The 12,126-nt window shown below is 50.2% G+C and overlaps 1 protein-coding gene and 1 long non-coding RNA gene across 2 annotated transcripts in view; both read left to right on the top strand.

Moving 5' to 3' along the window:
• Nucleotides 1-11,875, top strand: part of LOC148218027 (uncharacterized) — a 775,474-nt gene extending 763,599 nt beyond the window's left edge. The window contains 1 exon segment of the mRNA XM_088158035.1: nt 9,709-11,875. Within this exon segment, the coding sequence (XP_088014161.1) occupies nt 9,709-10,563 (855 nt within the window). The 3' untranslated portion in view covers nt 10,564-11,875.
• LOC148218028 (uncharacterized) lies at nt 13-1,966 on the top strand. The gene is made up of 4 exons (XR_015800616.1): nt 13-121; nt 220-255; nt 375-406; nt 1,492-1,966. It is a non-coding gene; the product is annotated as an uncharacterized LOC148218028 (long non-coding RNA).
• Nucleotides 11,876-12,126: the final 251 nt, after the last annotated feature.

Genomic DNA, 12,126 nt, shown 5'->3' with positions numbered 1-12,126 from the left:
CCACATTTCCCAGATCCAACTTCTGGCGGGAATCTCACTGTGGTGGTCGCTGTGTCCATCATCGCTGCCATCATCATCCTCATTGTCCTCATTGGATTCATTGTCTGGAAGCACCAATCCGGTAACGCACGGGATGGGGGCCGGGAAGGGGCACGGATCCACCTGGCACTGTTCTGGGAATCCTGTGCCACCAACGCTGATCCTTCTGTTTCTCCACAGGGAGGAGGGACAGGAATGAATACAGCATGGCAGCCCGTGAGTACCAGTGGTGGATCCAGCTCTGGATCCCCTCTGTGCAGATCTCAGGATGGATCCTGGGGTTAATCCTGGTGTGTGATCAGTGCTAGAATCTCATGGATCTTCTCTTTCTGCAGGAAATGATGTGGGAACAACAGCTTGACCACAGGTATGGAGCGGGATGAGGGTGGGATTCCAGAGAGGGATCGGGGCAGGATTGGACTGATTGGGATCAGGGAGGGATTCTGGATCAGAGCAGGGGTCCAGGGCAGGATCAGATGGAATTGTGGAGTGGGATCACAGCTGGATTCTGGAGCGGGATCAGGTGGGATGGATGGGGCAGGATTGGTGCAGGGTGGATGGGGCAGGATTTGTGTGAGATGGATGGGGCAGGATTGGTTGGAATTCCAGAGAGGGATTGGGACAGGATGGGTGGGGCGGGATTACGTGGAGTGGATGGAACAGGATTGGTGTGGGATGGATGAAGTGGGATCAGGGAGGTGTTCCAGAGCAGGATCAGTTGGATGGATGGAGCAAATTTGGGACAGGATCAGGTGGAATTCCGGAGCAGCTCTCACTCTCCATGGGCTCCAGCAAGGTCCATCCTGCGGGATGGGGACAGGGACAGGGTGACACCATGACCCTCTCTCATCCCGGCAGGAATCACTGCCTGAGCAATCCCCAGAGCTGGATCCAGCCCCTTCCTGTGGTAGTCGATTTGGCTGAGATGGACTGGGATTTAGCCCAAATTCCCTATAAAGAAAGCACAAATTTAAGACCTTGGGAGGCAGGCTGTTAAAAAGCAAGGCCTTAGACATTAGGTCTGGCCCCTGCCCTGCAGATGCAGAGGCTTTAGCCTAAAACCATGGGATTTGTAAGGACATGTCAGGCATGCCTAGGCACGTCCCTAATTCTCATTTGTCTTTGGACCTTTGCCCTCGGGTATCCCTGGGTATATCCCTCCCCCTGGTCTTTGGATGCAGCCTCTCAGATCACATGTTCACAGATGGATTAAAAGGATATCACAGGCACACCATCATTCCCATCCCGCTTATTATTATTATTATCATTATTATTATTATTATTATTATTATTATTATTAGCCACACCGTAACCCGGTCAGGCTGGTGAAGTTGCCACAAAGGGAAGAACCCCCATTGCATTACAACAGGCAGCCATATCAGATTCCATGTGTTCCAGGTTAAATTCACATGAAGGGGAAACTGGATTTACAGAGATATCTAATGGCTTTAGGTTCCACGTTGCAGAAGCTCCAGAATTACATCCTGCTATCCAGACCCATAGGACTGGACACACCTGCACATCCCTTCCAGCCTGGACACTGGGTCTATGTGAAGTGGTGGGACAGTGATCCTCTACAAGCCAAGTGGAGAGGACCATTCCACGTCCTGCCGACCACCCTCACCTCAGTCAAAGTTGCTGGCAAAGGACCCTGGATTCACTGCTCCAGAGTTAAGGGTTCTGCTCCTGAAACAACTGAAAATACAGAGACTGATGCAGATAAAAATATGTTTTAAATTATTCCTCTTCTGTGCCTAAAGAACTGTTTGTAATAATCAGGATTCGTCTTTGCATGATAGCCAACTGTGCAAGACATTACTACTGTTAGATATTTACTGTTAGATATTTATATATTATTAGATATTTATCTGTTGTTAGATGTTTACTGTTGTTTGATATTTGTCTATTAGATATTTATTTACTGTTAGATATTTACTGTTGTTACATATTTATCTATTTATTGGGGGTTAGGTTTCTTTTCTTTTGTTCCTTCTTACCTATAGAATTTTTCCCATGAATTGCTAGAAAATTCTAACTGCAGCTACTGGTTAGTGCTTTAGAAAACAAAAGGTTGGCCTGGCCCAGGTAAAAAGGAGGGCGGGGGTGGGCAGCTACTCAAGGCTTTGGGTTTTGGAAGACACGTTTGGAGCTGCTCTTGCTCAAGGAGAGGAAGTCCCCATGACCCAGCACAGAGCTGCTGCTCCTTCTCCTCTGGGGTGAGGCTCTGCTCGTAAGAGCAGCCACTGACCTAAGGCCTTATTAACCCCTTCCTCACTAAAAGAGGCACCGATCACCCTCTGCTCACACCCAGCTGCCGCTGCCCGCTGCTCCTTCAGCGCTGCTCTGAGTTTCTCTGCGCTGAAGCCCCGCCCTGCCCTGCCCTGCTGGGACGTCCTGCAGTTCCAACTCCTGCCGAAAAATTGCCCGATACATCTCGTCCACCAGCCCAAGATCTTTTGTTCATTCCTGCTGTTCTAGCTTAGTGCTTTTCAGAGTCCTGCAGGGGCACTGGGATTGACTGCCACAGGGCTTTGAGAAGCAAATCCTCTCCTCCATCCTTTCCCATCTCGGCCAGAAATGCTGTCACAGGCTCCCTGGTTCTGTTTGTTATTAATTCCATAGTTGTTGTTTTCTTGCCTTGTTATACATACCAGTAAGAAACTGTTATTCCTATCTCATATCTTCAATTAAAACCCCCTTAATTTCAAAATTATAGTAATTCAGAGGGAGGGGGTTTACATTTTCCAGTCCGAGGGAGAGTCCTGCCTTCCCTAGCAAACACATGTCTTTCAAACTGAAAGAAATTTTGGTGCCCAATATTCTCTGCGGAGAACTTTGTTTGTGTTTCCAGGCCAATGGCGGCTCGGGCCCGGGCCCGTTCCAGGGCTGTTCCTCATCTCCGCCTTTGCCCTCACCCAGCCCGGGGGGCCCTGAGAGCGCGGGCCGAGGCTGGGCCGTGTGCAGAGCCCGGCCCTCGCTGCCATTGGCTGATTGTGCCAATGTCACTCCTGGTTGTCGCGCGCTGATTGGGCAGAGCGGGGACAAGCCCCGCCCATGAGGCGGGGTGCAGCAAAGGCGCCATTGTCGGACAGTTTGTGTGGGCTCGGCAGCTGCCCAAGTCCGGTGAAGCCGCGGTGGAGCTCGGAGGCGGCCCCAGCGCAGGTGGGAGCCGCTCTCGGTTGTGCGGGGGCTCGGGGCTCGCTGCGGGCCGAGGGGGCGGCAGGGGGCTCTGGCGGGTTGGTTATGCCGGTGCCGGCCCGTGTTGGCGCTGGGCTGAGGGCGCTGCGGGAGCGGCTGCCCGCGGTCTCCTTCCCGCTGGGGCCTCGGCAGGAGCCGGTGCCGGAGCAGCGCTGGCTCGTCCCGGTTGCTGTGCGTGGCACAGAGGTGTCTGCCCTGTGCCCGGGGCTGTGCGGGAAAATTCCCGTGCCCAGAGGTTTGTGCGCATAAAGGAGACAGAGGAGTCCTGTAAAAGTGACTTTATTGATGAACAAAGAGAGAGGCCATGCGGCATTTGCCATGCGGTCTCTCCAGTTGTTGTAGTACGCAGTCTCCTTTTTATTCTCATTTTCCCGGCTGCATTCCCCCTCTCCCTTTCGCCACCGACTGAGGTACTTTGAAGGCTCAGACTTCCCGATCCGACTACTGCATGTCCTCGTTGATAGGTACCTCTCCTTTTGTATAACATCCGATATTCATGGCTTTGTTAAGTGTTTCTCCTTCTCGAAGGTCAGGCACTGAGCAGGATCTTGGCTGAGCAGCTGTCTCTGGAAATTAGTAACAGTTTCTGAAAACGATGGTTTCTCCCATTACTTCCTTTTATACAAATCCCTGGCCCTATCTCCAGGCATATTCATCTTACTCTACTCAAATCCTCTTCTTATTTTCTCAGTAATTATCTTTACTGACTTTAATGTCCATTGGCTTAGTCTCTTTTCCTGGATCCTCTTTGATTTTGGGATTATTCTCAGTGACCTCATTCCCTGTCCTTTTGTAGCCGTTTCAGGATCAGGAGGCCTGGCTGCCACCTGCATCCCCTTGCTCACCTGCTGAATGAGCTGCACTCAGCGAGGTGTCGTGCATGGTAAAAAGAAGAGTTGCTGCAGCACATCAGAGGAGGAACTGCATTCGTTTAACCCATGGCGCCCCAAAAACTTGTCTAATTCTCATCCTTTCTGCTTTTCTACCAGAATATGAGCTACTTTCTACTTTCATTTGTTATCTATTTCACCAGTTTTCCGTTATTATCTGTTTGCAAATAGCTGTTTGAATAATCTAATTTTCCACAAATGTCGCCTTCATCTTTGGCGTGGTTTGGTTGTCATGAAGGTCAGGAGCTGGGTCTGTCTGCTTCATTATTATTTCGAGGACATCTTGTCATCTAGTCCTGTAGTTCGAATGATAAATGGGTATTTTCCCCAGCAGTGTTAATCTGCGTTTCTAAAGCTCTTCTGACTGCCTGGAACCAAAGGTTCTCTTCCAGAGCAGGAGTTGCGTGACTCACATGTGACCCCCCCACAATCTGCTTTTTACTTGATATCTTTAGTGTTAGAGAGTCAAGGCATTACTTGATTCTGGGCAGGATGTGCAACAGAAATAATTTCATCCACACATAAGTGCCCGGGTGTGCAGAGAAAATCATTCCATGACACGTGAGTTTTACTGGATTTTTCCTGAACTTTATACAGTCTTAAACCCTTTGGAATCCGTTGGTTTAGTGTTCATTGCTTCTACGTTGGATAGTTCTTAATATCTGGTATCCTATTGGCCCCGTATTACTTTTCCTCTGATGTTAATTAGGTCCACATTTCTGGATTTCCTTCTCAGCCTTTTCCAGACCAGGTGCCTCCATGTATGCCGGGGGCAGTGTCTGGGGTGGGTGTTCCTTGATGTTTGCTGGTGTTTCCTTGATGTTTGTTAGCCTTGTGGGTATCTTTTGGGCTATTCCCAGTCTGTTGAGATGTTAAACTCACGTTCATTTAGTGTAACATCCCTTTAAAAACACACTTAATAATTCCTTTCTCCAAGACAAATGCAAATCAAGCCTGCCTAGAGAAATAATTCTGAAAACATTTTTCAACTTGGTGTATTTTCTGACCATGGAATCCCCGGCAGCCCAGTGTGTGAGTGTAACTGAGGGGCAGAGTGGAATTGTGCCGTTGTCTTCCCCAGCAGCTGTGGCAGTGCAGGCACAGAAAGCAGCGAAGCTCCAGCAGTGGCAGCAAGGATTGGCCCCAGTGTGTGGAGATGCCAAAGGAGGGTGCCCAGGCAGAGGATTTCAGCAGAGGATCTGTGGGCAGGCCCAGGGGCTTGGCCCGATGTGGAGCCCTGGCTGCTGCTGCGTTGCCTTCAGTGCAGGGTCAGTGGTGCCCTCCCATGCTGCTCCTGCAGCCGGGAATTCCAAATCTCCGGGGCTTGAGAGCCCCTGAGCCCAGGGTGAGGGGTCCCCCCGTGTTGAGCTGTGCTGGCGGCTGTTTCTGTGCTCAGGGACTCTTGGAATGGGCCACGGCACTTGGCCACCAGTGGTGTTTCTTTGCACTCCTTAGGCAGGACCCGATGGCCTGGGTGGATGCTGTGAACAGCAAAGTGCCAAGGCAGGCTCTGTGCCAGCCCAGCTTCCTGTGGCAGAGATTTCACAAGAGACAGGATTCTGGCCACAGACTGCTTGAAATATACATCCCTTATCTCCAGCCCGCACTAGGTGGAGAATTACCAGGGCAATGAATTGCAAAGATCACTTCCAAGGGAGATAATTGAATATCTGCCCTGGGTCTGGCTCTTATTCTTGCCCAAGCCAATGGCAAAAGCTGTATCCATTGCATCTTGGTTTCTATCACCAGCTTCCAAAGGAGTTTGTTTATTTCCCCATTCCTTTTTTCTACCTGCCCAGAGCTCTGGAGGTGCAAGGGCTTGTGGAGGTCCCATTGTATTCCTAAAGCAGCCATAACCCCCTGAAGGATCTTTGCTGTAAAAAGAGTTCCCCATCTGAGAGTCTGTTTTTTCCACAATCCTTTATCTTGGAGTTGTTTTAGAAATACCTTAATAAACTATCCAGTGATTGCTGAACAATGTTACAGTGTTAGCTGGCTTACACTGGGCAGTGAATTTGGCCTCTGCTAAGAGAAGTGGCCTGGCATAATAGACAGGCCTCCAGAGAGCAGAGATAGGCTGGAACTCATTGGGTTACATCCTTGTCTGTCTTCAATTCTGTCCTAAGCTGAGGGGCTATTGCTCAGAGGGCTGAGCAGCCTAAACTTGGAACCAATCACAGGCGCTTACCTGGGAACATTAAGAAAGGTGTTTAAGAAGAAGTCAGAAAAATAAAGAGGACTTTTTCATAAGGATCAGAGAGTGCTGTGTTTTCTGTCTCAAGTACAGCAGCAGTCGACTCAACAGAAGAAGTCAGAATAGCTTTTTTCACCCTGTTAGCTGCCATGCTGTCACCAGAAGATATTTGAGCCTTCCTGCTCAGGGCATTTCAGTGCCAGGCTCTTCCAAGCACACCCAGCTCTGCCGGTTGAGCTGACCATGCAGGTGGAAAACTTAGCTTGGTTTAATTCCCTTTCCTTCATCAGAGCATGTCTTGGAGCTCTTTTCCCTTCTCCTGCCCTTGCAGACCCATCCATAAACACATTTTGTCCCTCAGGCCAGGGAATTTCTCCTAAATCCCTCCCAGCCTGACTCTGGAGCTCTGTCACTTGAATGCAGTCATGGGTTTCTTCTCAGCCCCCTGTGCATGCTGTTCAAACAGGAGCCTGGGTTAAACCCTTCCCCTGTCCTCAATTCTAAATCCTCCTGTGCCACTGAACAAGTTTCATTCTGTAATCACCGAGCACTGCTCATCCATGTAGAGGCTCCTTTGGTTATCAAAGCTTTCACTTGGTGCCAGACTTGAACAACAGGAGATCTCCTGCCATCAGTTTTTGGGCCTCAGGTCTCATTAAAGCTGTGGCTGCACAATTCTGCAGACAATGAGGCCACTCTGGCCACTGGGCTAAACATTTTAGCACAAGAATTCCTTTGGCATGGCCCTGTTTAACATCCATATACAATTCAAATTTTTTTTTCTGAGTCTGATAGAGCCATGGCTGCAGCATCAATCATTTGTTTATTTCGTTTTCTTAAGTTTTGTTCCATTTCTTGTATCCATACCACAGCATTGAGGCTATCTGGTGTTAAAAAGTCACAAAGTGTTCTGGCTAGAACAGAGAATCCTCAATCCAGACCCTGTAATTTCCGATTAATCGTCATACTTCTTGCAACTCCTTTTTAATCCTGGGTTATTTCTGAGCTTCCCTGGTCTCTCTCTGAGTCAATACACCAGAAGCCTGCAGTCAAAATATGTCCCAAATATTTAACCTTTTTTTCCACCATTTGCGCTTTTTTTTTTTTTTTTCAAATACTCAAAGATGCTGTTTAGCCTGAACATTCAGCCATTTCACAGAGGCTTCTTCTACCACTCCTTGTCTTCCTGATTCGATCAAGTCATCCACATCCTGCATTAACCCAATCCCTGGGGTGGGGTAAATTCTTGTGATATTTTCTGCAAGTCTTGCCTGAATAAGGCCGGTGCTTCCGTGCATCCCTGCAGAAGGACCGTCCGTGTCTTTTCCATTTTCCCTTCTACCTCTTGTTCCCACCCAAAAGGAAAATCCAGTTTACCATCCTGTGTAAGTGGGCATCCCCAGAAAGCATCTTTGCCATCAAATACTGAATGATGGCGATGTGAGGAGGGCACCTGGTTGAAGATGGTGTAAGGATGTGAGAGCCCCTGGGTGCTTGGGCCTTAATATGCACCCCACTTTTGTATAGCTAGTGATATTCATGGCTCTGTTAAGTGTTTGTTCTTCTTCTGGGAGTTCCTGAATTGAGCAGGAGCTTGGCTGAGCAGCAGTCTGTGTGGTCAATTAATAACATTTTCTGACCCTGATGGCTTCTGCTGTCCCTTCCTTATGTCCACGTCCCCGGCCCTGTGTCCAAGCGGATTCGCAGCATGTGTTTGTAGAGACCCTTTGCTGTTGTTCCTTGCATGGGGGTCCCCCGTTTTGGGGCCATCCCCCCTGGAGCAGGGTGTCCCGGCTTGGTGCAGCCCCGCCCCTCGGGGCGCGCGGCGGTGATGACGCAGCAGTGTCCAGGCAGAGCCGCAGCTCCCAGCGTTGCCCACCTGGAGCCACCTGCGCCCGGCCCGGGCCCCAGCGCCCCCCGGCAGGGGAATTTGGGGAGGTGGGAGGGGGGGAGCGCCAAGGCCGGGCCCCCCCGCGCTGTGGTGGCGGCAGCGGCTGCAGTGGGGAGCGAGTGCGGGCGGGAGCGGCCGAGAGCCCAGCGCTGCCCCAGCCCGAGCTGCCCCAGCTCCATCGCTGCCCCTGCGCTGGGATGCTGTGGGTTTGGGGGGAAGAGGGAGCCAGCAGTGGGTGCTGGGCCTGGGGGAAGCAGGAGAAGGGAAGGAGACGCAGGGTTGAAGAACAACATGATCAAATGATGCATGTGGGAGGAGGAGGTGGGATTGTGCAGGAGAAGGAGGAATAGTAGGAGGAAGAGGAGTGTGAGGGGCAGTAGGGACACAGGATGAGGACGAGGAGTAGCAGAAACAGGAAACATCACAAGGTTCCACCCCTCCCTGTATCTGCAGGCCCTCCCAGCCCCAGGAGTGTTGCACCTCCTGACGTGCCACAGGTGATGAGGGAGAAGGATCCATGATTTGCACAGGGGTAAATCTTGGTGTTTCTGAGCTTTATTGGGTTAAATGTTGGGGCTGAGGTTTTTCTGTGGGTGCTGAATCTTCATATTTTTTTCCTCGATTACAATGTAAAATGTGCCCAAAAGTATGTATTCTATCACCATCTGTTGAAGCCAGCTGGGGTAGGGATCCTTATCTCCGAGGGAGATATCCTCTGTAAATGGGCCATATGCTAGAAAACAGGTGGGGGAGTGTTCTTTATCTTTCCTTCCATCCATCCATCCTTCCTGCAGGAAGATATCAGATATCTTCTGTTAATGGGCCACTGAGTTCAATACATAACTGATAAAATGTCATCATCCCATTTTGAGATTGTGCACCCAGGGGGAGGAGCCAAACATTTCGTACCTAGATTCAAACTGAGATTTGGAACACCAAATCATCCCTTACCCACTGGTTTCCAGAGGACAAGAGCTACCAGACCTTTCTACAGCATCACTACTACAACAAGACCACGTCATCTGGACTGCTACCACCACCTTAACTAGAGGGGCGTAAGGTTGTATTCTGACTCTGTCAGTTGTTTTCTTTTGTATTGCATGTATTATATTTTTTTCTCTTGTTTTTTTCTATAAAATTCTATTTCTGACTTGGAGTCTCTCACAGGTTTTGCTTTCAAACCAGCCCAATTTTTGAGGGGATTTTGGCTGAATCTTGGTGTTTGGGAGGTTATTACAGACACAAGATGCTCAATGACTTCCACAGATGAACTTGGGCAAGGAGGAACTCCCAGTTTATGGAGCTCTCTTGTTTTTTCCCCAAACCAGGATTTTTCATTCCCACGGCGTGAGGAGATGGAGGAGGCAGAAAAGCCCCGGAGATCCCATAGGAGGAGGGGCTGCAAACCCAGCCCAGGGAGCTGTGAGGAGGAAAGACCCTCCCTGAGCCGGGAAGGCGGCCGGAGATCCAGGCAGAGCTCAGAGCTGGTGGAGAAGCCTCCTGGAGGGGAGAAGCCCCACAAGTGTTTGGAATGTGGGAAGGGTTTCAGCTACCGCTCCAGCATGATCCGGCACCAGCAGATCCACACTGGAGAGAAGCCCTATGAGTGTAGGGAATGTGGGAAGGGATTCAGAGTCAGCTTCCATCTCATCCGGCACCAGCTGATCCACACTGGGGAAAAGCCCTATGAGTGCGGAGAATGTGGGAAGAGCTTCAGCAACAGCTCCAACCTGATCCGGCACAAGATGATCCATACTGGGGAAAAGCCCTACGAGTGTGGGGAATGTGGGAAGAACTTCAGCTACAGCTCCAATTTGATCCGGCACCAGGTGATCCACACTGGACAAAAGCCCTACGAGTGTGGGAAATGTGGTAAGGGTTTCAGCAACAGTTCATACCTGTTGCAGCATCAGTTGAGCCATACAGGGGACAGGCCCTACACATGCTTGGAATGTAGAAAGAGCTTTGCGTGGATGTCCAGCTTAAAAAAACACGAGCACATCCACACCGGGGAGAGGTCCTACGAGTGTCCCAAGTGTGGGAAGAGGTTTCAGACCAGCTCCAATCTCCTCATGCATGAGCGGATTCACACAGAGGAGAGGCCCTTCCGCTGCCCCGACTGCGGGAAAGGCTTCAATCTCAACTCCACCCTCACTGTCCACCGGCGCATCCACACTGGGGAGAGGCCCTACGAGTGTCCTGAGTGTGGGAAGAGCTTCTCAAAGAGCTCAACCTTGAACCGACACCAACGGAGGCACCACTAAGGGAAGCCCTGTGAGTGCCCCGAGTGTGGGAAGAGCTTCGTGCTCTGCTCCAGCTCCATCCCCCATGGGAGGATCGGTGTTGGATGATCCCCAGTGACCCCCGTTGGGCAGAGCCCTGGTGATCCGTGGTCCTGGTTATCCTCGTTGGGTCGGGGGAAGGGGTTGGAGAGATTTCTTTCCCTTCTTATTCTCCTGTGATTTGGTTGGTAATAAATTCCCTCGCTGTGCCCAGGCTCAGTCTGTTGTTCCCCTTCAGGTGCTCAGGGTGGGATCTCTCCTGTTCATTCTCTCAACTCCTGGGCCTTTCCTCAGCCAATCAAATAATGTAATTTAGATTCAGCCAATCAGAGAGAGCAGCTCTGTTGACTCAGCAGTGTCCAGGCAGATCCACAGCACCCAGTGTTCCCCACCTGGACCCCACCCAGTCACTAACCCCCTGTGGCACTTACACAGGTCCTTCCCCAGTCCCTCCACACAATAAACGTGACTGGGTCGAACTGGTAAGCTTTATTGGGAACACTGGGAGCAGCTGGGGAGGGGCAGAGTGGCAGCAGGGCTGGGGGTAACACATGATCCCCCTAAAATTAGTGTGGGGACAAAGCAGGGGTCCTGCCCAAGCCTGATACCACGGGGCAGGGCTGCAGCTGCTGCCAGCTCAGCAGCTCTGTGGGAACAGAAAAGGAAGTGACACCCGAGTGGGGGCCCCATGGGGAGCACACACACTCCAGGAGAGGTGGCACATGACCCGCCAGGACCCCTGGTCTTAGGCTGCAATACAGGATGGGACAAAAAGTATGTATTCTATCACCATCTGTTGAAATCAGCTGGGGCAGTGATCCTTATCTCTGTGGGAGATATCCTCTGCTAATGGGCCATCTGTTAAAATCAGGTGCAGCAGTCATCTTTATCTTTTCCACAGCCCATCCTGCCTCCAGGAAGATATCATCTGTTAATGGGCTATTGAGTTATACTGTATGACTGATAAAATTACATCATTGCTTCTGTTCCCAATGAATGAATGATAAAATTCCATCATCGCATTGGGAGATGCTCCAGCCAGGGAGAGGAGCCAAGCCTTTCCTAGCTAGATAAAAACTGAGATTTGAAACACCAAGGCAGTCTTTCTCCACTGGATTGCAGTGGAAAATTGGATCTTTCAACATCAATACTGGACCTTCAGAGGAGAACTGCACGTTTCTACAGGAGCACTGCTTCAACTGAACCATATCTGTCATCCAGGAGGACTGCAGCCACCATTCAATCAGACTGCTGCCAGCACCCTGACTGACACGGTGTCAGGTGTATTCTGACTGTCAGTGGGTTATTTTTGGGTTTTTACTCTCTGATACTGTATTTCTATTTTAATTTTCCTAGTAAAGAACTGTTATGCCTATTCCCATATCTTTGCCAGAGAGCCTCTTAATTTCAAAATTATAATAATTTGGAGGGTGGGAGTTTACATTCTCCATTTTAAAAAGAGGCTTCTGCCTTTCTTGGCAGACACCTTCTTTCAAACCAAGATAGATTTTGGTGCCCAACATGGGGTCTGAGGGCACTGGGAGAAAGAAGGAATAACAGCTCCTGGGTAACCTGTTTTTTTGTGTGCTGGATATAGAAACCTCATTGGGTGGCATCATGTGGTCTAGCTTA

Source organism: Sturnus vulgaris, unplaced genomic scaffold (genome assembly GCF_052056855.1).
Source record: "Sturnus vulgaris isolate bStuVul1 unplaced genomic scaffold, bStuVul1.hap1 Scaffold_195, whole genome shotgun sequence".
Taxonomy (NCBI): Eukaryota; Metazoa; Chordata; class Aves; order Passeriformes; family Sturnidae; genus Sturnus; species Sturnus vulgaris.
Note: the sequence above shows the minus strand (reverse complement) of the source record. Positions and strands in the feature narration are given on the sequence as shown.